At 43.2% G+C, this 26,214-nt stretch overlaps 4 protein-coding genes across 4 annotated transcripts in view; 2 read left to right on the forward strand and 2 right to left on the reverse strand.

The window, feature by feature from the left end:
* LOC139448236 (low-density lipoprotein receptor-related protein 4-like) overlaps nt 1-13,471 on the forward strand; it is a 46,166-nt gene extending 32,695 nt beyond the window's left edge. Inside the window, exons 8-20 of the mRNA XM_071229756.1 lie at nt 264-398; nt 857-968; nt 1,993-2,155; nt 2,792-2,911; nt 3,659-3,889; nt 4,304-4,481; nt 5,675-5,793; nt 6,302-6,458; nt 6,731-6,843; nt 8,111-8,236; nt 9,084-9,257; nt 10,649-10,757; nt 11,453-13,471. Of these exons, the coding sequence (XP_071085857.1) occupies nt 264-398; nt 857-968; nt 1,993-2,155; nt 2,792-2,911; nt 3,659-3,889; nt 4,304-4,481; nt 5,675-5,793; nt 6,302-6,458; nt 6,731-6,843; nt 8,111-8,236; nt 9,084-9,257; nt 10,649-10,757; nt 11,453-11,858 (2,143 nt within the window). The 3' untranslated portion in view covers nt 11,859-13,471. The remainder of the gene's footprint in view (nt 1-263; nt 399-856; nt 969-1,992; nt 2,156-2,791; nt 2,912-3,658; nt 3,890-4,303; nt 4,482-5,674; nt 5,794-6,301; nt 6,459-6,730; nt 6,844-8,110; nt 8,237-9,083; nt 9,258-10,648; nt 10,758-11,452) is intronic.
* Nucleotides 13,472-14,713: 1,242 nt separating this feature from the next.
* Nucleotides 14,714-15,190, reverse strand: LOC139448257 (myosin regulatory light chain, smooth muscle-like). Its single transcript, XM_071229784.1, has one exon. The coding sequence runs from the start codon at nt 15,188-15,190 to the stop codon at nt 14,714-14,716; it is 477 nt and encodes a 158-aa protein (XP_071085885.1).
* Nucleotides 15,191-19,222: 4,032 nt separating this feature from the next.
* LOC139448258 (myosin regulatory light chain, smooth muscle-like) lies at nt 19,223-19,699 on the reverse strand. Its single transcript, XM_071229785.1, has one exon. It carries the CDS (start codon nt 19,697-19,699, stop codon nt 19,223-19,225), a length of 477 nt encoding a protein of 158 aa, XP_071085886.1.
* Nucleotides 19,700-23,020: 3,321 nt separating this feature from the next.
* LOC139448255 (myosin regulatory light chain, smooth muscle-like) lies at nt 23,021-23,497 on the forward strand. The gene has a single exon (XM_071229781.1). It carries the CDS (start codon nt 23,021-23,023, stop codon nt 23,495-23,497), a length of 477 nt encoding a protein of 158 aa, XP_071085882.1.
* The last annotated feature ends 2,717 nt before the right edge of the window (nt 23,498-26,214 follow it).

A 26,214-nucleotide genomic window follows, 5' to 3' on the forward strand; every position in this document is an offset into this window, starting at 1 on the left:
TGTATGATGAAGTATTGTCCCTTGTCAATAACGTAGGTTTGTTTCAGCCAGTAATACACAGATGCCTCCGACTGTATGATACAGTATTGTCCCATGTCAATAACGTAGGTTTGTTTCAGCCAGTACGACACAGATGCCTCCGACTGTATGATAAAGTATTGTCCCATGTCAATAACGTAGGTTTGTTTCAGCCAGTACGACACAGATGTCTCCAACTGTATGATAAAGTACTGTTCCATGTCAATAACGGTGGCATGTTTCAGCACTCTCTACTGGATATCTGCGTCTGTCCCGGCCCGGATTATGAAGGGGGGCGTGGAAGGGGGTGCGGCATCGGAGTTGGTCGGTGTTGACCTCAGACAACCAGTCCGGCTCACGTTTGACCGTCACATGAACAGGTGCGTACATTACCGTGGGGGACAGGGATACAGCTTACCTTAACTAACGCCATCTGTTTATGTAAGGTAATATTTGTAAGAAAAATAATTATGTTTATTATATAATTCATAAGTTCGCTTTATGTCCGTTACACTTCAGTTCAACGGAGGAGGTGTGGTAATCTAGTGGTTAAAGCGTCCATTTTTTCAGTTCTCCAAATGGGTAGAATGTGTGAGGCACATTTCTGGTGTCCCCGTCAGTAATATTGGAATATTGCTTGAAGCAGTGTGAAACCATACTCACTCACGCACTCACTGTTGTGCAACTTACTATCGCACTGATATCGTCATAGAGTCTCAACTGTGCGCCATGTCTTCACAACAGTGTTGACTGTTAGATTTGATACACCGTTACAGTAGTTACCATGGCCCAAATAGCTACTTCCTCTTGTTCATTAATCAACTGTGTGTACATGCAGATTGTACTGGACCGAGGACGGTCGGGTGGGGACGATCAGTGCAGACGGCAGCGGGAAGCGAGCCTACCCCTCCGACGTTCTACCTACATACACTGGGGTGGCGGTGTTCAAGGTAAGCCTATCCAACCTTCTACCTGCATACACTGGGGTGGCGGTGTTCAAGGTAAGCCTATCCAACCTTCTGCCTGCATACACTGGGGTTGCGGTGTTCAAGGTAAGCCTGTCCAACCTTCTACCTACATACACTGGGGTGGCGGTGTTCAAGGTAAGCCTATCCAACCTTCTACCTGCATACACTGGGGTTGCGGTGTTCAAGGTAAGTCTATCCAACCTTCTACCTGCATACACTGGGGTGGCGGTGTTCAAGGTAAGCCTATCCAACCTTCTACCTGCATACACTGGGGTTGCGGTGTTCAAGGTAAGCCTGTCCAACCTTCTACCTACATACACTGGGGTGGCGGTGTTCAAGGTAAGTCTATCCAACCTTCTACCTGCATACACTGGGGTGGCGGTGTTCAAGGTAAGTCTATCCAACCTTCTACCTGCATACACTGGGGTGGCTGTGTTCAAGGTAAGCCTATCCAACCTTCTACCTGCATACACTGGGGTGGCGGTTTTCAAGGTAAGTCAATGAAACCTTCCTCCTGAGTTCAAGCGGTATCTATCGTTTTTAACTTCAAAGAAGCGAAAATAATTTTCCAAAAATAAAATGTTTTCAATTTATTCCCTTTTATCCTCATTGCAATTGTAACAGATATCTTACATGGAAAAAGATGCTTCTCTGATGAAATATACTGGACAATAACGCATACATCGTCATATGTATTGTTGTGCAATATATATATCAGCAAGGGTGCATCATCGTAATGGAGTCCGTGGGAGAACCTTGTTAATACACAAAGCAGCGTAATAGTATGTCACATGGCCTAGTGTGTGACATGACCTAGTGTGTCACATTACCTTGCGGCATGACCTTGTATGTGACATGACATTGAATTTGACATAACCATATGTGTAAGTTGACCTTACGCTTTAAGTTTATGTTTTTAACTTTTGCCTGACATAACCTTGTGTGCGAAATGACTTTGTGTCTTACATGACCTTGTGGCTGACCTGACCTTGTGTGTTGCTTGAAGAACTACCTCCTGTGGGCGGCCATCTTCGACAATGAAGTGAAGATAAATGTGTCGGTTATCAACAGTGACAATCTCGAGGCCAGCACACCCTTCATCGTCCCCGGGATGACCTTCGTGACGGACATCGTGGCCTACGACATCGACGACAATCCTTCTGTAATAAGTAAGTCTCACGAAATCACTGACCTTCTGTACATCCACTTCATTCACAGTGTATTCGGAAGTGTGTCTGAACAGTGACATGAACGCCACCCAGGAAGATGTTTCGGTATCTTACCAGCTGCCTTCTATGTGACCCCTTTGGGATCCTGCACAGGGCCCTTCCACAAATCATTCGTAGTTCTACGGCTGTCGTTATTTTGCATTGACTTACGACTGTCGTACGACTACGTTGTTTTGCATACGAGCGCTTTTATGATCGGGGCCCAACACTCTTCTTCATGTGGGAGGAAATAAGTGACTACATTGCACAGTGATTTGGTTGTCATCGTAACACAACGGCGCCAGACTTTTCTCATAATGTTAACCAACGGTTTGCATTGCCCAGACCCGATATATACAGCGGCTGTGAACGTCAGGAATAGTGGTGACTACGACAGTGAACAACATTCACGCGTTGCTCGTGCTACCAATACGCTACCTAGTTCCCTTGTAATGGTGTCATCCGTTCTCTCCACAATCCCGACCACAGACGTCCGTCTCTTACAAACCGATGAAAATCAAATATTTGGTCATTGGAATCAGGATTTGACGTAACCGTTGTAGTGTTGTAATAATGCCGATGTATACGATGTTACAGACCTCTGCGACGTTGACAACGGCGGATGTGATCAGCTCTGTCTTCCAGTACAGGACACCGTCGAGTGCTACTGTAACTTTGGCTACAGGCTACAGTCGGACCAGAAGACGTGTCGCTCAAGTAGGTCCTTGAATATGTCAACTTGCACGTGTCCCCGCGTCAACAGTGTTATGTGGTGCTCAATGGTACACAATAATATATAACGTTAATTTCAGATGATTGAGATTCAAATTCAATATTGAAATTGAGAAACAACTCTTCCTCTCGAAAAACTGACTTGGAAGAAGGCAGTAAGTTTTGAAAATAAATTTTGAAAATAAATATTTTTACTATATATTTTCAAAACTTACTGCCTCCATCCAAGTCAGTTTGGCGAGAGGAGGAGTTGTTCCACAAAATACTCGGAAAAACATTTACCCTCAGATTTTGCCAACAAAACATATGGGTCGCCTGAAATATTTAAAAACAGAATCCTACGCGTCTTAGCCGAAATCTTGACCTTTCTTAATACCATGTCACTTTTAGAACTCATAATGTGTAAGTGGCATTTGTCTTTAAGTTTGTTTTTTACATTATACAGTGAATGTTCCCATCACAGTAGTGTCGGGTGGTCAGACTCGCTGACTTGGTTGAAGCATGTCATCGATCCCAATTTCGTGGATCGATGGTCATGATATCAATCCCTGGGTTGTCTGGTCCAGACTTATTTACAGACCGCCGTCATATAGCTGGGATATTGCTGAGTGCGGCGTAAAACAACAAACCAAACCAACTTACTAGTGATTACCTTCTATGACTTAAAGCATTATCAGGGCAAGATGACTATTTGTGTTGACGACATTAACTCAGTCAGCATGTTGTATTCAGATGTTGTTCGGAAAGACTTCTTCCTGGTGTTGGACGAGACCACCATGGGTATCCATCAAGTAGTCGAGGCAGATGACACCGTGCATGCCGTTCCCGTTCTCAAGGACAACAACCCCAGTGTCGTCACGTTCGACGTGAGGCTGGGGAAGGTGGTGTGGTATGACGCGACGAGACACATCATCAAGAAGGCAAATCTGGACGGCACAGACGAAAACACTGTCCTAAGTACCGGTACGTTCGTCTTCAGGGCTCACCCAGCTTGTACTTCCTGTAGATGATGTCAGTGAATGAACGAGGGCGTAATGTGTCTTACATCCCCAACATTTAACTGTTAATTCACGAGGAACAGATCATAAGACACAGAGTACAAATATACATCAGCTAAGCCGTATGTTTCATGTGTTTCACCATCGAGGTAAACATCTAAGGCTTTGGGCTTTCCTCTCACATCAGGCTGACGCGCAGTAGCGGAAATAGTTTCATATCGGCAGTAAACTAAAGTCACTCACTCTCTGCCTGTCATGTAAGTTATGTTCTGAGCACTCTTCTCTTCTCTCTATCGGAAATTGGTATTTGATGAATTATTATTACGAAGAATCTCAAGATACGTAAATGTGTAAAAATATTTCGAGTATCCCTGTTTAGAAACGCTGATTGTGAAGGACATGGAGATTGACCCCTCCACAAGTAACATCTTCTACACCGTGTCGTCCCCTCGCGGCGGCGGGGCAGTATACGTCGTCACCCCCGACGGCGCGACGACTAGGACCCTTAGAACCACCACGCAGATCCCCGGGGCACTAACTCTCTACCCCCGATCAGGGTAAGTGCTGACAGTAGCGCCATCAGATGTCTGACCATATACTGAGGTTTGTTGTTGTTTGTTTTCCTGTTGATGTTTAGCCGCACTCACAAATATGTCAGGGCGGAATGAGTATATGACTGTAAACATACCAGTCTGACAATCCAGTGATTGATGAGCAACGATGCGCGCCGTCGGGGTACGCATGACCACTGGATTCATGAAATCGCCTCTTTCGACCAGCATAGGTTGGGGACCTGGTGTAACCCACCGTCCGCAAGGCGAACCAGTAATTCCGTCAGAATGGGGTTCCAATAAAAAGCAACGCTTGTGAAATAAATAAATAACCATCGGTCCCATCTTCTGCCCTTCATCACCTTACAGATTTTGGGGCAGCGGCTAAAATTTTTTAGCACTTAAATTTGTTGACCAGAGACGTATGCTGTGGGATGAAGACATTAACGAAATACAAATCCGTCTTGCTGGCTTTGTGTAATTGTAAACACAGTGGCATCTAATATTCAGGGTTGGTTGGTTTGTTGTTAAACACCTCACTCAGCAATATTCCAGCTGTATGACGGCGGTCTGTAAAAAATCTATTCTGGACCAGACAATCCAGTGATCAATATCACGAGCACCTATCCACGCAGTTTGGATCGATGACATTGCATTAACTCAGTCAGCGAGCCTGACAACCCGATCTCGTCAGTCGCCTTTTACGACAAGCATAATCGCCTTTTACGGCAAGCACTTGTTGCTGAAGACCTCTTCTAACCCGGATCTTCACGGGTCTATTGTTCAAGGAGGTTCAATGTATATCTAACGTCCACTTAGATGGAAATACGACTGCATCACCGTCTAAATGAGTTTCCTTGTCTGCTGTATGTACACTGTGTATATGTGTAGTGAAAGCCTAATGGTGCCACTATGGTAGCATACTATTAATTGTTTTTAATTCAAAACTTCCTTTTAATCAATTATTTATCATTTTTTTCGAAATTTTGATTTTACTTCTCGTTACATCTACTATGCTTTCATAATTTTAATACTGTTTTAATATTGTATATCTTTTTTGGAAAATATACTTGAAAGTAGGAGAAAATAATCGAAGTAACGAAAACGAACAATCGTAATTTCGATTGAAAACAAATCGTCAGTGTTTCAGACACGATGTGAGACAACGTAAAGGGTGGATCTATATTTATTGTTTTCAGGCTGCTTGTTTGGGTCGAGGGAACTGAGATCAAAATGGCAGACATGAGTGGAAGCGGCATATCGACTTTGAGTTCATCAGACCTCACGAACGTCAGCGACCTTAAGATCGACCCTGACGGTACGCATTCTGAACTATACATAACAATGATAAGATATCCTCTTCAACACCAAGTGTATAATAATATGGTTGATAAGCTCTACATGTAAGCATCACAGAGAAGGAATAAGGTCATATTGAAATAATTTCTTGTGGAATAGTGGTGACAGCAGCTCACAAATAGGAGTGAGTGAGTCAGTATAGTTTTACGCCGTTTTAGCAATATTCCAGCAACACCACGGCAGGGTACACCGGAATCGAACCCGGGTCTTGGGCCTTACGAGCGAACGCATTAACCGCAATGCTACCCTACCGTCCCTCATTATAAACGAATCTAAGGTACGAGAAAACGACGACCAGAGGCAATTCTGCCTACCTGTCCGACATGAAGGTCTTGAAAGAGTGACTTCCGACTACAATGCAAGGTGTGTGCTTTAAGCCATAATATTTCAAAGTAAACAATAGCGCCGTCATGAGTGGATGACCTTGACATGACCTTGACATGTTAGTGAACGTGAACGTGTTTCAGGAACAACGTTGTACATAGCTGACTCTGGCGGAGACAAGATACAAAGTATGAACCTGCAGACTCGATCACTGAAGGAACTACGCGAGACTACCCAGGAGTTCCCCGTTGCCCTGGCGGCAAGGGGAGACAACCTGTACTACATCACCAGATCTGGGAGGTAGGCTATGTCACACACACTCATAACAACTAGTTGGGGTGTGATTTATACATTCAAACAGGTGGTTATTCCTTTTCGGGTGATTTAAGTTAAAACGGCAGTGTTTAAATATTTTAAGTTTAATATATCACACACACACACAGATATATATATATATATATATATATATATATATATATATATATATATATATATATATATATTAATATTATGAATATATGAATAGTTATACTTCCGTAACTTTGATTAATTACACATTGTTTTGCTGAAAGGAGTATAAAAGTTATAGACAAGACTACTGGAGCTGAAAGATCTCCCGCGTCTAATGCTGCGGAGTTTGGTCACCTCATCGCTCTGTACGACTACAACGACGACACCCGCCTGGGTAGGTATTGCATCCTGCACTCACACGTGTCCCCAGGCACGTGCAGTTACCCCGTGAAGATCCGGGGTAGAATAGGTCTTCAGGAACCCATGATTGCTGTAAAGGGCGACTATGCTTGTGAGAGGCGACTAACGGGATCGGGTGGTCAGGCTCGCTGGCTTGGTTGATGCATGTCATGGTATCCCAATTGCGTGGATCAATGCTCATGATGACAATCACTGGTTCTGGTCCTGACTCGATTATTTACAAACCGCAGTCATACAGCTGGAATATTGCTAAGTGTTAAACAAAACAAACAAAAACAAAAACAAACAATATTTAGTGCTGCATGCAGGTTGTCATGCAGTGTGTGATGCAGGTTGTCTTGCAGGTTGCCATGCAGTGTGTGATGCAGGCTGCAATATCTCTGCAGAGTATCATGCCATCCCGAAGTTGCGCAAGCTGTAACCAGTGGAGCGTGTCAAGTAATGTCTCAAAATGTGTCTCCTGCATTATTATCTCAGAAATAGCTCATGCAGTAACTCAAAAATAAAACATACATTTACCCAGAAATACCTCATGCAGTAACTCAGAAATATCTCATGCAGTAACTCAGAAATATCTCATGCAGTAACTCAGAAATATCTCATGCAGTAACTCAGAAATATCTCATGCAGTAACTCAGAAATATCTCATGCAGTAACTCAGAAATATCTCATTCAGTAACTCAGAAATATTTCATGCAGTAAGTCAGAAATACCTCATGCAGTAACTGACAAATATCTCATGCAGTAACTCAGAAATATCTCATGCAGTAACTCAGAAATATCTCATGCAGTAAGTCAGAAAAAAAATGCAGTAACTCAGAAATACCTCATGCAGTAACTGACAAATATCTCATGCAGTAACTCACAAATACCTCATGCAGTAACTCAGAAATATCTCATGCAGTAAGTCAGAAAAAAAAATGCAGTAACTCAGAAATACCTCATGCAGTAACTGACAAATATCTCATGCAGTAACTCACAAATATCTCATGCAGTAACTCACAAATATCTCATGCAGTAACTCAGAAATATCCCATGCAGTAAGTAAGAAATAAAACATGCATTAATCCTGAAATATCTCATGCAGTAACTCAGAAATATCTCATGCAGTAAACAAGGCTGTGTGTCATTCTGTAATTCATGCGGTCTACACAATGCAACCACGGTTGATCCTCCTACACACATTGAGATTGTGTCAAGATGGGAGCAATGGCGTGTACTAAATCAGGTGTCTATTCCAGTAAACAACAGGTGTCTGGCCAGTAACAGCGACTGCAGTACTCTATGTCTGCCTACAACTTCCGATAGGGTGTGCGCATGTGCAGACGGAACTGACTTGAAAGACGACAGGAAGACCTGTGACGGAGGTAAGCAGTTATGTACATATAGTTGTATCTGTTTCCATGTATAAGACGAAGACGCGTATATACCTCATATACATTCGACGCCATAAGCATTCGACGCCGGCATCAAGTATACTCACCGCCAAAAGAAACGCGAACCATAGAAACAGCATGTACGTTAAGAAGATATGTTTCCAATGCGTAGCACTGACAAAATTTACAGTCAAATGTTGCTACAGTGTCTTTATTCTTATTACGGGGCGGTGGGGTAGCCCAGTGGTTAAAGCGTTCGCTCGTCACGCCGAAGACCCGGGTTCGATTCCGCACACAGGTACAATGTGTGAAGCCCATTTCTGGTGTCTCCCGCCGCGATATTGCTGGAATATTGCTAAAAGCGGCGTAAAACCATACTCACTCACTATTCTTATTACGATATGCTGCACGTGATTTCCAAACTTTACAGCTAGTCCTGCACGATGCAAATGGTGCATCTCGAGTCATGGATCTATGACGTCAAGAGCAGTATGTTCGTTTGTGCATATAATATCCAATCTAATATCTCTTGAATATGAATAATTCTTCATACATTAACCAACATGTATGGTATTCGCGCTTCTTTTGTCGGTGCGTATTTATGTATTATGCCCAGTCAGCGTCGACATGGCTGAAGCGTTAACCATGTCTTGAATAAAGAATTAAAATTAGGAATTTGCCGGAGGAAACAGAAACGCTTTCAGAAGAAAACAAATAGATTAAAAATCTAAGTGTTTTTCCCGTTGCTCTCTCTTTGATTTAGCTACAACAATGAAACTAAACAAGAAGGTAAGAGTTGACCTAGAAACCAAACAAATGATCAAGTTTATTTCAACAGCCACCGTGTGTCCTACGTCCATGACGAATGGAGCACTGACACAAGGCTGTAGCCCATATCCCAGCAGGGTGTGCAGCTATACGTGTAGTGACGGATACAGGTCTGCCCTCCCCTCTCGGATCTCCTGCATGGCTAGCGGACAGTGGAATGTTTCACAGGAGCTGCTCTGTGCAGGTAAACTCGGGGATTCTATATAATGTTTGTTGTTTGTTTATTTTTTAACGCCGCATTCAGCAATATTTTAGCTATAAATACTCAAATCTGGATGAGACAACCCAGTGATTGATATCATGAGCATCGATCTACGCAATTGGGATACGACGACATGCATCAACCAAGTCAGCTAGCCTAACCACCCGATCCCGTTAGTCACATCTTGCGACAAGCATAGTCACCTCTTATGGCAAGCTTGGGTTGCCGAAGACCTATTCTACGCCTGATCGTCATAGGTCCTAAAAATAGTGGGACACGCTTGACATTATGACCCTGCAGAGGAGCATTGATCATTGCGTCGCTGTTCTGTAGAGAGAAATGCTTCGTTCCTTGTAGTGTGTCTTAGTGGCAGTTAGTTAACATATAGTTTAAGCTTTGATTTCTTTGTTTGTAATATCAAACATATCTGAGGGATGATAGCACTGACACATTATAATAATCACTGCAAGTCATATAATGACAAAATAATAAACTAATAAACTAAAACAGTCCCCCTACAACGCACAGCCTGCTCAGATGACACAACCCCGTGATTGGTAGATTAACCATGAACGTTTGTGTGATGTTGTACTGTCCAAACACCGGTGACATTTGGGACCTCTAAATATCATTGTACATTCAAATACCGAAGCCTGATTTTATGAGTTTTTGAAAGAGTCACATGGCACCAGGAAGCTGGAGCGGCACAAGGGTCAAGGTGATGAGGCTGGATGAGTGCGGAGTGGAGTATGGTGGCTTCTGGTCTTGGCTTTCGTTCATCACACCGAAGACTGGGGTTCGATTTCCCACTTGGGTTCGACGTGTTAAGCCCAATTCTTGTGCCCCCCCCCCCCCCCCCCCCCGTGATATTGCTGGACTGTTGCTAAAAGCGGCGTAAAACCATACTTATCTGTGAATGTAAGTCAGCAGGTAGCGGGTCGGGTCGGGGAACCGTGGGTCGAGTACCCGTGTAGTATAGGCGGAATCGTCCAAACCTAAATGTGTCGGGCTGTGGTGGACTGGGTTGGGATGGATTTTTTGCGTTAGGATAGGTACGGTTGGTTGGTGTTGATTGGGTTCCATTGATGGTGAAATAGAGAGCGTGGTGTTAGTGAGTGAGTATGGTTTATGGCCGCTTTTAGCAATATTCCAGCACTATTAGAAATGTATTAGCACACCAGAAATGGGCTTCACACATTTTGCCAATGTGGGTAATCGAACCCGGGGCTTCGGCGTGACGAGCGAACGCTTTAACCACAAGGCTTTCATTCCGCCCGCGTGGTGAGATAAGCTGGTGCAGATATATTGACAAATACAGAGAAATGACATGAATGTACTTGTGAAATAAGTAAGTTAAACAAATGCCTTTACAGAAGTAACAACTCAGCCGTCGTCTTCCAACACAAGTGCAATCATCGGCGGGTGCGTTGCAGCAGTTGCTGTTGTCATCATCATCCTCGCTGTCATCATCTACATCAGAAGGTAGGATGCTAGGCAAACTATCTTCTCTACCTTCTCATCAACAACTCAAATTAACGTCTTCTATGTTTGGAATTTTTGCCCAACAAATATTTCTAATGAATACATAATTGTACAAGTTCAGACCATGACAAGTCCAAGAGTCCCACGTTCACACGAAACAGAGACTCCAAATCTTGTGTGTCATTAGTCATCCTTGTTTTAGGTTATTATTGGACCCCATGTTCGTGCCGTTTTGGTACGTCGTTAATAGGGGTTGCCCAAGCCTCTTAAAACTAGGGGTCATAATGACTCCACAGTTGTAATACAAGGAGTCATATCTCTGTCGAAGGGGGTCGTTTTAACAAGAAACTAATTGATGTTAGTTTACGTAATAAATGTAATTTTTAATTTATCTTGTTTCTCTAATCAAGCTGTTTTATCATGTTTTAAGTATGTATCTATTCTCTACACAGTTGCTTATCAACCTACAGAGCTATTGCGCCCTTCCATATAAATCGGCTCCAAACATTTACTTACATTTTTAATAAACTCAAGTTTTACACTGATTTTCTTAATTTCAAAAAACATTATCAGCTGATCACTGCTATCATGTAACACCGGAAATACCAGTCAACAAATCCGAACTGAAGTACGCAATTTAATCACATTATTAAGTCAACTGTTGTTAATACCGTCCTTTATGTATTCTGTCCCAGGCGTAGAATTGACAATAGAAGGCATCCGTCGCTCTCCGCCATGTGTTCCACGGACCCCATCATCACAGTGACCAAACCAGATGAAGTATATGATGAGATTGGTCCTTCAGACGAGACAGCAAATAGATATATTTCCTTTCGAAAAATCAGCCCTGATCCTCAAAGAAAAAACTTTGCAGATGGTTCTGAGATCCCGAACCCCATGTACGGCACGGGCAACCGCTTGCCCGTCCCCATGCCACGCCCCGCGTCCAGCTTTACCCCCAACACGAGGAGGAGGATGATGAACAACGAGTCCCCCGTCCCCGACTACGACACCCCCCAGTCCGAGACTGCCTCCTACCTTGACCTCACGAATTATCAAGAGACGGGACCAACGGCTCCCTATCTCTCCAGCTCTCATTGAGATTACCGCTGAACAAAAGGCTAAGAACAATCAGACAATTGAATCTGCGGACCTGCATATCCGTGCAGGGAATAACATCAGCAGGATGTACAGGGAATGTTTGGGTCGACATGACGTAATGACATCACGTGCACCACGTCACCCAACCGCCATTTTGTCGACCGTATCAATATTTAGACATCCAGCTTTTAATTCTATATCATTCCAGTATATATTTATCCCTGTTCAGTAATTCTTCCGTTTGCTATGGGAACACCAACTGAGCGCCCCTATCGGCGGTGAGGTGTTCGTTAGTTTGGTTACTAGTGATCATGTAACGTCAATCTTGGTACAAGACGTTGTGGCCATTATGAACACGGAGTGTACAGTTGAACACGGTTATTGCGAGCACATGTATCATGTATTTACGCTTATGGCAAACTAAATAGTGTCTTTTAAGATGATGATGTAATTTACTTCTGTGTCAAGCAAATGTCGATGTTATCTTTGTACGTGTAAATATCTTGTAAACTAACGGATTACAAAATATTACATAACTTAAAAAACAAATCTTCCCATGACAAGACTTAGTACTTATTTCATTCTTAACAAGCTGGTAGTTGGTTACGGCACAATAGTGTCTGGTAACAATATCAACTCCAATGGAAAGAGAAAGTGGGGAAATGATGAGAATCTATCACCACAAATTCTATCCAATTAAGCACATTTTATTTAAACAATTTATAGTAAGGTCCATCATTTAACAGGCACGCTATGATTATGATAAAAATAAAACGTCAACGCCAGAGATTAACCAGTCTCGATTATCCGCTAAAACAGACTTCATTGGGCGTATAATCCACCCTGGACAATCCACATCGTACACGCAGAAACCTATACGATGCAAGCATAGGCCCATGTGTATCTTTTATTAATCAAACATGTTCTACACTGTCTATTACATGAGGTCATGTCATCACGTACTTCAGTCCGTATTGCACGGTGTCCCGATTACGCAGGTCACCTTGTATATAATAAAGATTGCTGTTTCTGCCTGTGCGGAGGGACAAGATAGGAAGGAAGTTTCCTCCCGTGAAAGGTCCATATATTCATCATCTTCAGTTGGTTTAACGGTTATTGTACGCTTGACAAATGCTTGCTATAGCATTATTGTAACCAGAGTTACTAAAACCGAATTTGTGAGTGAGTTACAATATAACACCACATAAGCATATTTCAGCCATATAGTCAATGAGTGAGTGAGTGAGTTTTATGCCGCTTTTTGCACTTTTCCTGCCACAGCACGGGCTGGACTTCATTGTACACACGGGGGAAGTTGAACCCGCGCCTTCGACGTGACGAACGAACGAACGCTTTAACCACATGGCTACCCCCACCCCTCGGGTATATAGCGACATGTGACTTGTCTGTATAAATGAATCGCATCCAGAATCACTCAAATTAAATTGATTTGTCCCGTGTCGTTGTCACGTGATAGATTCGGGCGTGTTTGTGCCTGTGTTTGTAAATAGTGACTTATTTGTGACATTAAACGTGATTGCTGAACTTATGCGGATATTCCTAGTGTTCACGTTGTTTCTGTATATGGTATAAGTTGTATATGATTGCACACATTAAACATTTTAAACAGATTTTGTCTGGACGTTGAAATCATTGTATTCATAAGATAGAATGTATGCTTTGAAAGAAAATACGTTTTGTATGCTTTGTTTGTTTGTTTGTTGTTTAACGCCGCACTCAGCAATATTCCAGCTATATGACGGCGGTCTGTAAATAATCGAGTCTGGCCCAGACCATCCAGTGATTGACACCATGAGCATCTGTCCACACAATTGGGGTACGATGACATTCATCAACCAAGTCAGCGAGCCTGACCCCCCGATCCCGTTAGTCGCCTCTAACGACAGTGTTCATGTGATTGTTGGAGGCAGGGTCTGAGACTGACCCCTCCGTCCTCTCGTCGGATACACCCCAGGGGCACTAGTATACTTAACCAGGGGTGAGGGAAACACTGAGGGTGGCAGACACTCGCAGTCACCCTCATCTCGCGGACACTGCCCCAGGGGCGGGGAGAACTACTCGAAGTGTAATTACAAACAGTATCTGGAGCAGTTTGCTGTTTTTACATATTTTTTTTCACCGAACCTTACTCGGAATAATGCCCAGCTCAACTACATCTCCTGTCACGACAGTCTCTTTACAGCGGACATTACCCTTCATACATGTCTCCTTATCCGGCCGATATTACTGTGAATGACACCGTCCGGATTAAAGAGGTGTCACTGTATTGTGAAGTCTGTGGACAGCTCGTTTTTAAATCAATCATGGAATAAGAATGGAAACTATGCATGGTCGCTGTTGTTATTTATTCAGCTCATTGAAGAACTCACATATGACATTCACGATCGAGAATACTACACAGTGTTCTAGGATGGAGAGGCAGACATATTCTCATGTGAATAACTGAAAAAAAGTGTTTGCATGACAGACATCTTTCTCAAGACAAACATACTAATGTCAAGGTATCATGTAACGTAGACACTAGGCATAGTTGTGCTGTCAAACGTCTTGAAATACTTCTGAAATTAAATGACTTGTTGGATTCAGTCGACACGGTGGATTAGCAGAAGTAATGGAACATTGCACCATGACAAGGAAAGGACACTGATAAAGGAATAAGGAAATGCCATTGTCACGTGCTGTCCTGTGCATATCACTGTGCGGATATAGTTTGTTACGTTAGGCCTTGGCCATGTCTTCGTCATCCTGTTTGCCCAAGGCGATGTCCGGAGACAATCAGTCATAAATAAAACACATATCAAGTAATGTCCTTCACTGGAGAGTTCATCAGTCGTTTAAGCCTTGGCCATTTCCTCATCATCCTGTTTGCCCTTGACCTTGGCGGTGAAGGCCACGTAGTTGAACATGCCCTTGGAAATAGGGGCCTCCTTCCACGTCTGTTTGATCTCCTCCTTCGTGAAGTTATCTCCCATGTTCTCCAGGAGATCCTTGATGTACTCCTCGGGCAGCACGCCCTTGCCCTCCTCGTCAAACATGGCGAAGGCGCTACGGATGGTCTCCTCGCCGTCCGTCCCTCCCATCTTCTCCCCGAACAGGTTGAGGAAGGTGGTGAAGTTCAGGGGCCCCTTGGCCTCCTTCAGCATCTCCTTCAGCTCGGAGTCGGCGGGCACTTTGCCAAGGTTGCCGTAGATGCTCTTCAGGTCGTCTATTTCGATGACGCCGTCTCTGTTGACGTCGATGAGGGTGAAGGCTTCCTTGAACTCCTGCACCTGAGACTGACGGAACATCGAGAACACGTTCTGGGGCGCCATTGCTGGATGAAGGAGCTGGATGAAGACGACGTCAGGCTTCTAAACACGATGGAAGTGAGAATGGTTGGGAATGAGGAATTCCTGTCGATATATGTCCGAAATGTGTATCACGTGACCTTAGGTATCACGTTACCAACAGCTCCTTCCCATGACGTCATATGATGATAATGTACGTGCGACCCAATTACACAGCGGGAAGCTGCGCGTGCACCAGGACGCCCTGTAGTGTAAGTACACATGCAAGGATGCCTGGTCCCTCATCATGAGCTTAGAATCTATCTCAGCATCTGTAATGTTGTCTAATTGCTTCTTGAGTTATAATAATTATGACTCAACCAGGTCTTATTGGCGTGTGTATTTGCTAATTCTATTTCTGCTTAGCCGTGACAGCATATGTCAGCACTTGTGTTTAGAAGACTTTTAGCAACGTTTATACTCTCCACAATTAGATACATGCAGTACGTTTAAGGGACATTTCTTTGGTACAATCTGTTTCAGAAGGAATATGTAAATTGTTTTTCAGATCATGCCAATGGATGTAGTAATTTTAATACACAGTATTGTTCAGTAGGTGGAAGGGCGTCGAATACATTGTACACAACCTGATAACTAGAGCGAATCACTGTATATTAAGCACAAGTAGCGCAATACATTCTGAACAACAACACGCATGGGTATACATTATGTGTGTATGGTTAAACTGTCGAATTTCTCAGGACATCTGACAATTAATAGCTTGGTGTTGTGATGTGTCCCCTGTATGATTGTGTATATCTTAAGTTATCGAAAGTTTCAGAGAGTGTTAAGAAATATATATGTATTTGATCTTTAATCCTATGCTTAAACTCCATGACATGCTATAGAATGAAGTAAGTTTAATGTTGCGTTTCATTTTGGACATTAGAGACCACATTACCCCCGCATCCAGTCACCCTGCAGACCCCGACCCTCCCCCCCCCCCCCCCCCAACACCCCCCCTCACCAACGGCCCCCTCTCTCTCTCACACGCACGCACGCACGCACACACACACACACACACACAAACACACATAGACAAACAAAAAAACCAAACAAACAACAAAACAACACACATGCATACTATCACGCATCAACGGCCCTCTCTCTCTCTCTCTCTCACACACACACACACACGCACGCACGCACGCACGCACACACACACACACACATACACACAAACACACATAATAACAACAACAAAATAAACAAACAAACAAACAACAAAACAACACACATGCATACTATCACGCATCAGCGGCCCTCTCTCTCTCACACGCGCACGCTCACGCACACACACACACACACACACACACACACATAAAAAAACAAAAAAACAAACAACAAAAACAAACAACAAAACAACACACATGCATACTATCCAGCATACACACCCATACATACCTTACCATATCTTAATGCACACACATACATACCTTACCATATCATAATACACACACATACATATCTTTACATGTCTTAATGCACACACATACATACCTTTCCATATCTTAGTGCACACACTTACATATCTTACTATATCTTAATGCACACACATACATACCTTACCATATCATAATACACACAGATACATATCTTTACATGTCTTAATGCACACACATACATACCTTACCATATCTTAGTGCACACACTTACATATCTTACTATATCTTAATATACACACATACATACCTTACCATATCATAATACACACAGATACATATCTTTACATGTCTTAATGCACACACATACATACGTTACCATATTTTAGTGCACACACATACATATCTTACCATATCTTAATACACATATAATCATACATTTCCATATCATAATTTCCATACCTATCTATACCGTTTCATATCATCTTGCACAACCCGTGAAGACACGGGTTAGAATTGGTCTTCAGCAAACCATGTTTGTCGTAAGAGGCGACTAACGGGAACAGATGATCAGGCTTGCTGACTTGGTTGATCAAATTCATTTACAGATTTAAAGTTTTTGCAGAACGCTGTAAATCGTTAATGCGTCATATGTCTGGTATTAAAGGATGATTTACCCAGAGTGATCCGGGTTGGGTGAAGGCCGCAGAGACATGTGCGTGCCTTAAAACGCGACAAGTTCATCTGATGGTGCGGTTTGGTGACTTGTTGAATTGTGCGTCATCAGACCAGACCAAGACGACCTGAGCCGTTGATCATAACATAGATCGATGGCTTGCTGTTTCAGAGTATGTCACGCTCAGGCCGCCATCATGGACTGGGACGTTGCTGAGCGCGCGGCGTCACACAACAAGGATCCCGACACTGATGGTGGCACTGTCATACTTTAATTGATTATTTGACAAACAGTTTTATTTAAGGACCGGATTTCGTGTGTGTGTGTGTGTGTGTGTGTGTGTGTGTGTGTGTGTGTGTGTGTGTGTGTGTATGTGCGTGTGCGTGCGTGCGTGCGTGCGTGCGTGCGTGCGTGCGTGCGTGCATGCGTGCGTGGGTACGTGCGTGTGTGTGTGCGTGCGTGTGTGTGTGTGTGCGTGTTCCCCATTCAGAAGAACCAGAATAAGGGGCCGCGGTGACGTCAATAGTTACTGCTGCTAATGCCTCATAGCCCAGTGTGGCATCACATGTGATCTGAACAGTATTAGATATATAAAGTCCCGGGAGGACAGGTAAGTGAGTGAGTCAGTATGGTTTTACGTCGTTTTTAGCAATATTTCAGCAATATCACCACGGGGGACACCAGAAATAGGCTTCACACTCTACCCATGGCGGGAATCGAACCAGGGTTTTCGGCGTGACGAAGCGAACGCTTTAACCACTAGGCCACCCGACCGCCCTGCATTCTTGTTAAACACACTAGAGGTTCGGTGAGTTGAAATTGGGTTTAGCAGTGCGTTCAAAATTACTGCACTTGCATAGCGACATGCATGCACGTGGGTGTGTCGTCTCTTGTATAAGGTCGGGCTTATGGCAGTTTAATTATATATATATATAATGGATGCTTATATAAAAGTTCTATTTTGTTGTCATGGCATACTTAACGGAACTACAAATCATCAACTGTAACATTGCGTGGGGACATTCTTCTTCAAATTCTAGCCGCGAATAGCTGGAATATTGCTGATGCGGCTTAAAGCAACATTTACTCACTCTTCTTCAAATTGCATTTGTTCTTAAGGGAGGTAACTCTGAATGTTGTGGCTTTCTTCTGTGCTATGGCCCTGTGCCTGATGTCTGATAGAAATCCCCACTTTAAAGTTGGATGCTTGTATAACTGTAGTTGAAATGTTTTTCAAATAAGTAACAAGGAACCAAGAAGTTATTATAGTGTTTACATAGACGCTCTACTTCTGTTTTCACTCACTTCAGAGATGTATACAAGACATAGATTAAATGTTTTGTGTGTCATATTATTTATACCACTGGCTTTGAGGAGATAGTTGTGTCTTTATGGGGAACTGTATGTTGGGAGGTCTTCACATTGGAAATTCCAAATAACACTTTTAGAGATTCTTATCATAATGAAACAGTATCAAACAATATGATGTTACAACATTTATTGAACTAAACTAAGAACCGCATCACACACAACATAAACAGCCTATCTATACGTCATTTTCATACATTCCCGATATACTCAGTAAAACACAGCCATCCGAGCAGATAGGAGAATAACAGATTTATGATACACCTCAAGAAATGGTCACAGTCGCTGTTACATCATAGGTGCAGCATTTATACTTTGTGGTAGAACATGGTAGATGACAACGCTGCGCGATTGTAGTTCAACAGAGGTTGCAGCCACTCGTGAAGTTGTTTGACACATGTATGAAAGTCAGCTATCTACATACAGGACAGAACAAATACAACCACACTCAGTGTCAGACACGTCTCTTGTAGAAGTTGGCACAAGTCATTCTATCACAGTGATGCCCAAGGCGATGTCCGGAGACAATCAGTCATAAATAAATAAAAAACATATCAAGTAATGTCCTTCACTGGAGAGTTCATCAGTCGTTTAAGCCTTGGCCATTTCCTCATCATCCTGTTTGCCCTTGACCTTGGCGGTGAAGGCCACATAGTTGAACATGCCCTTGGAAATAGGGGCCTCCTTCCACGTCTGTTTGATCTCCTCCTTCGTGAAGTTATCTCCCATGTTCTCCAGGAGATCCTTAATGTACTCCTCGGGCAGCACGCCCTTGCCCTCCTCGTCAAACATGGCGAAGGCGCTACGGATGGTCTCCTCGCCATCCGTCCCTCCCATCTTCTCCCCGAACAGGTTGAGGAAGGTGGTGAAGTTCAGGGGCCCCTTGGCCTCCTTCAGCATCTCCTTCAGCTCGGAGTCAGCTGGCACTTTGCCCAGGTTGCCGTAGATGCTCTTCAGATCGTCTATTTCGATGACGCCGTCTCTGTTGACATCGATGAGGGTGAAGGCTTCCTTGAACTCCTGCACCTGAGACTGACGGAACATCGAGAACACGTTCTGGGGCGCCATTGCTGGATGAAGGAGCTGTGGGAAGACGACGTCAAGCTTCTAAACACGATGGAAGTGAGAATGACTGGAATGAGGAATTGCTGTAGATTTATGTCTATATTCTACATCACGTGACGTCCGTTAAGCGGTATCACGTTACCAAAGGTTGTACCAGACAGTTTCCTGCTTCGGGGACGTCACGTGGTCTCGTGTCTGTAACCTGGAATGACATAGCGGCAATCTGCACTCGCACTTTTGCGCAATGAGATTACGTTTCTTAATGCATGGATCCCTGCTGCTATGACTTCGGCACCAGTAACACGAGTGGATTACAGGCGGTTTCTAATCTAGTAACGGACGTATTTTCGTTTGTTCTGAATTCGTATTTTCGCATTCTGCATACTCGTTATGTTGTAATTCAAATGTTGTCATGTAAATAAAATATGTAAATAACGTAATTTACGTATTTCTATTTTTCGATTAGTATATATACTGCATACGTCCTAATGTTTCAATAACGCGGTCATCGTCGAAATAAACGCATTCCCGTAACAGAGGTAAATGTTGCACAGTATACGATAAATCCAGTAATTTGGATGGACAGATTAAAATGTTCGCGTCATGATAAATGGCCTATAATCCTCATACTCTGTGGATAGTTGGGGTTGGGCGGTTTCTGACCTACAGGTGGCACGCGGTGAATGTAGCGTCAGAGGGTGGCAGTCGGGTAGACAGACTGACCTTATTAACGTCTGGTCTTACTCTGTATAACTGTGTATATATTAACGTGCCAACCATCTCAGTTAGTTTTTGTCGTTGATGTCAGAAGATCTATTGTTATTCTGGAACAGTAACAAAGGACCGAAAAGAAATCAGACCATGAATAAAAAATATAATGGCTGCATGAATACAAATATTTCTGCAAAGCTAAAGGTTAATTCTAATGGGCATTCATGATTAAGGCAATCGTTTGATAATTTTGACAAAATTACTTTAAATAGGGTTTTTCAGAACGAAATATACTGGTTAATTGTATACAATTCTTCTATGCAATTCTTCAGAACATGTAAATGGTGTTAATGTGTCAGTAATGATCCCTGCAAAGGTACGCTAAAGATGTAAGTGAGTAGTGCTTCACGTCGCAGTAGCAATATTACGGAAACACTCAAACCTCTGTCATCACACATTGTACCCATCTGGGCAATCGAGACTGGGCCTTCAGTGGGACGAGCAAACCAATTAACCGCTAGGCTTATTGCCTCTCCCACCAAAAATGTGGATTTCGAGTTTTTTGCAATTCATATTTTAATGTTAATAAGCTTCTGCGTGGCTTGTATGCATCATTTAAATACGGCGGATGTGTGTTACCAGCAGTTGGGGATGTATTACTACTGGTACTTGCAAATGCCTGTATTATATTTTAAAAGACTGTGTCACCCAAGGAACTAATATGGACGTTTGATATTGAATCCAGTTTCCTATACATCTGGTTGTATAATCGACCTGTGTAGCAGGCTCGAATCAATCCCTCAAGAGTTCACTCTACAGTTCATTCAGCCTAGGCTCAGATCATTCCCCTCTACAAGGCCCAAAACACGCTCTCAAGGCTCAGGTCATTTCCCTCTACAAGGCCCAAAACACGCTCTCAAGGCTCAGATCATTCCCCCCTACAAGGCCCAAAGCACGCTCTCAAGGCTCAGATCATTCCCCTCTACTGGACCATCAACACGCGCTCAAGGCTCAGGTCACTCGCCTCTACTGGACCATAAACATGCTCTCAAGGCTTATGTCATTCATTTCTACAAAGCCCAAAACATTCACTCACTGCTAAGGTCACTCGACCTACTGGGCCCAAAATACTCACTCAAGGCTCAGGTCACTCGCCTCTACTGGGCCCAAAACACTCACTCAAGGCTAAGATCACTTATTTATACAAGGCCTAAAATACTCACTCAAGGCTCAGGTCACTTACCTCTACTGAGCAAAAGCACGCTCTCAAGCCTCAGGTCACTCGCCTCTACGGGGCCCAAAACACTCACTCAAGGCTCAGGTCACTCGCCCCTACTTAGCCCAAAACATTCACTCAAGGCTCAGGTCACTTAGCTTAGCACAAAAAACTCAAGACAGGTCACCAACCCCCCCACCCTTCCCAGTCCCCAACAACAATCCCCGACATTTGTACTTTTCTACTTCTGTTCAGTTTTAGCATACATTTTAAAGCTTTCCGATGTTCATGTGACCTTCCTAACAAAAATGGTAAGAGCTGATTGTTGATTTGTAGGCATATATTATTATTCGTAGACAGTATATAGTTGTGCATGAACTGATCTGTATATATTACTGTTGAATTAACAGTCGGTCGTTTTAATTATACCGGGATGATAGGTCAGATCTCTAAAATCAGAGTATGTTATAATGATCACTGTGTTTTCTTTATATAACATACACATGTGTAAAGTAAACAATAGGTCACAACGGTTGAATTTAATCAACGTAACAGCTGTTATAACTCTGTCAACTATCAACTGCAAAAACACATTGAACAGGACACCGACATCATTGTACGTCAACTACATCAATAACACACCGAGGTAACGGTGTACGTTTTCCAAACTAAACCATGCCGCATCCTAACAACTCCTCGGATATACCTCCTCCCGCCATAATCCACCCGACCCCACGCCACCCTCCTCTCCCAAACGACTGGTGTTATCACTGAATTTTAGTGATCCATTTATATCATTTCAATCGCCTTTTTGCCTTTAACTCCCAATGGAATTTCTTTTGGTGAACAACCAAGACTGGTTTTATCTTGCCTTGACGTGTAATATTTCGAATATGAGACGGAACATGCATGGAGCTCAGTCAGTGATACTGGAATGAACACAAGCAGGTTTTCAGAGATCACAGCTCGCAGTGTTTTCTGATTCCTGCCAAGTTCCTCCCACGTGGCCTCTAGCTGTTTGTACATGCAATATTACAACATGTACTTAGCTTCAATATTGATAATCTGAAACCGCAAGAACCCCATGACGGCGGGGCTCCTCTCTTCTGGGGAAAGCCATTATACCTATCAGGTAACTACTGCATCAGGGGGCCTCTAACCCACGACCGTCACGATGTGGATCGAACGAGGTATCGGTAACCGGGTGGGGGGTTGGGGGGGGGGGGGGGGGGGGGACGGGGTGGGGGTGGCCGATATTACTGTGGCATCCAACGATTTGACAAGAGAATGTCACGTGATAGAAGATTCTGGGTATAAAATATTTGGAAAGGTTATCCAGATAATTCAGATTTCTCAATCATCCTGAACCTTTAAGTTCTAGACTTACTCCACCAGCAATGGCTCCCCAGAACGTGTTCTCGATGTTCCGTCAGTCTCAGGTGCAGGAGTTCAAAGAAGCCTTCACCCTCATCGACGTCAACAGAGACGGCGTCATCGAAATAGACGAACTGAAGAGCATCTACGGCAACCTGGGCAAAGTGCCCGCCGACTCCGAGCTGAAGGAGATGCTGAAGGAGGCCAAGGGGCCCCTGAACTTCACCACCTTCCTCAACCTGTTCGGGGAGAAGATGGGAGGGACGGATGGCGAGGAGACCATCCGTAGCGCCTTCGCCATGTTTGACGAGGAGGGCAAGGGCGTGCTGCCCGAGGAGTACATCAAGGATCTCCTGGAGAACATGGGAGATAACTTCACAAAGGAGGAGATCAAACAAACGTGGAAGGAGGCCCCTATTTCCAAGGGCATGTTCAACTACGTGGCCTTCACCGCCAAGGTCAAGGGCAAACAGGATGATGAGGAAATGGCCAAGGCTTAAACGACTCAAGAATTCTCAAAAGCAGGACATTACTTGATATGTGTTTTATCTATTTATGACTGATTGTCTCCGGACATCGCCCTGGGCATTACTGTGATAGAGTGACTTGTGCCAACTTCTACAAGAGACGTGTCTGACACTAAGTGTGGTTGTATTTGTTCTGTCCTGTATGTAGATAGCTGACTTTCATATAAGTGTCAAACAACTTCACGAGCGGCTGCAACCTCTGTTGAACTACAATCACGCCTTGTTGTCATCTACCGTATTCTTTCACAAAGACTAATTCTACACCTTATATGTAACAGCGATGTTACATGAGTTAACAGCACCTTGTAATTTGAACTGCGACTGTTGCAACTGAGTGGCAGACAAACCATTTCTTGAGGTGTATCATAAATCTGTTATTCTCCTATCTGCTCGGATGGCTGTGTTTTACCAAGTATATCGGGAATGTATGAAAATGTCGTATAGATGCGCTGTTTATGTTGTGTGTGATGCGGTTCTTAGTTTAGTTCAATAAATGTTGTAACATCATCTTGTGTAATACTGTTTCATGTCTTAAACAACTTTCCGGCTGCAACCTCTGTTGAACTACAATCGCGCAGCGTTGACATCAATCATATTCTACCACCAAAACTATTAACACCTTGGATGTTATAAGCTTATACCACCTTGCAATTTGGACTGTGAATACGTTTTGACTAATTCGCGAACGAACAAGTGAGAAACTTTTCATGCCATTTGTTGTATTTATAACACTGATTGTCTTCGGACATCGCCCTGGGAATCCTGTGACAGAAAGTGGCTTGTCATGACACTGTCTTCAACAGACACGGCGAACGTATTTATATGTAAACTATTAACGGATGTGATTCATCAGATACTCCTGGGTCTTCAGTGGACAATAGACACACCATGTTGTCATAAAACATCCTTGTCCTGACTGAGTGTCTTTCAATGTTTTCCGAATGTATGATATTGCTATGCAGGTAGCTTATTTAGGTAGTAGAACGTACATGTAGCATCTCACTTCAATAAATGTAGTAAAATATGAAATTTTGTGTGATACTATTTCATATCCTGGATTCAGGGTAGGAAAAAGATCTTCGTCAACCTCTTCCTGTCTTACGAGTGGACTGCGGGTGGTGAGATTCGTTGACTTGGTTGATTGAGCATCATCGTAAATCGATTGCACGGGACGTGGCTCCTATTGTCAATTAATGGATTGTATGGTTTAAACGCACAATTCAAGACTCGTCTTGATGTACACTGACAATAATCACAGGCTGTAAAACAGCCGACAAGGCATGATCAGACCTTCCTTCCGTCATAGTTAATCGAAGATATAAATAACAACCTTCTTGCAAATTTTTAACTTTTAATATTTTGTGATACTTTCTTGATAATGGCCCCAAAATATTTCTTTTTTAAATATGAATGCCACCGTAATATTATATCTGGTATATACATATAATCAAATGTTCCATCCGACGCTGAAATGTAAGTTTTCCAGTCACTGGGAAAGATGTAGAATATTACTAAAACACCGAAATAATAAGAGAACATCTAAATAATTGCTTCCTGACAAGTCGTCAGGTCTTTACAAAGTTCTGATGTTCAGATTAATAGTGAAGAGACTTGCCTCACTACCGACATTGCATGACATGCTTGACAAGCTACATTCCATGACATGCTTGACCACCGACATTGTGTGACATGCTTGACCCCCGACACTGTGTGACATGCTTAACAAACGACATTGCATGACATGCTTGACAAACAACATTGCATGACATGTTTGACTTCCAAAACTGCATGATATGCTAGACATGCTTCACTACCGACATTACATGACATGCTTGACAAACTACATTGCATGCAATGCTTGACTACCAAACGTGCATGACATGCTAGATATGTTTCACTTACGACATTGCATAACGTGCTTGACAAACTAGATTTGCATGACATGCTTGACTACCAACATTGCATGACATACTAGACATGCTTCACTACCGACATTACATAACGTGCTTGTCAAACGACATTGCATGCCATGCTTGACTATCAACATTGCGTAACGTGCGAGACATGCTTCACTATCGACATTGCATAAAATGCTTTACAGACAACATTACATGCCATGCTTGACTAACGACATTGCATAACGTGCTTGACAAACTACATTGCATGACCTGCTTTATTATCAACATTGTGTGACATGCTAGACATGCTTCACTACCGACATTGCTAACGTGCTTGACAAACGACATTACATGCCATGCTTGACAAAAACATTGCGTGACAAGCTGACATGCTTCACTACCGACATTGCTAACGTGCTTGACAAACGACATTGCATGCCATGCTTGACTAACAACATTGCGTGACATGCTAGACATGCTTCACTACCGACATTGCTAACGTGCTTGACAAACAACATTGCATGCCATGCTTGACTAACAACATTGCGTGACATGCTAGACATGCTTCACTACTGACATTGCTTACGTGCTTGACAAACTACATTGCATGCCATGCTTGACTAACAACATTGCGTGGCATGCTAGACATGCTTCACTACCGATATTGCTAACGTGCTTGACAAACGACATTGCATGCCATGCTTGACTAACAACATTGCGTGACATGCTAGACATGCTTCACTACCGACATTGCTAACGTGCTTGACAAACGACTTTGCATGCCATGCTTGA

Source organism: Haliotis cracherodii, unplaced genomic scaffold (genome assembly GCF_022045235.1).
Source record: "Haliotis cracherodii isolate W230 unplaced genomic scaffold, xgHalCrac1.p SCAF_7, whole genome shotgun sequence".
NCBI classification, from domain to species: Eukaryota; Metazoa; Mollusca; class Gastropoda; order Lepetellida; family Haliotidae; genus Haliotis; species Haliotis cracherodii.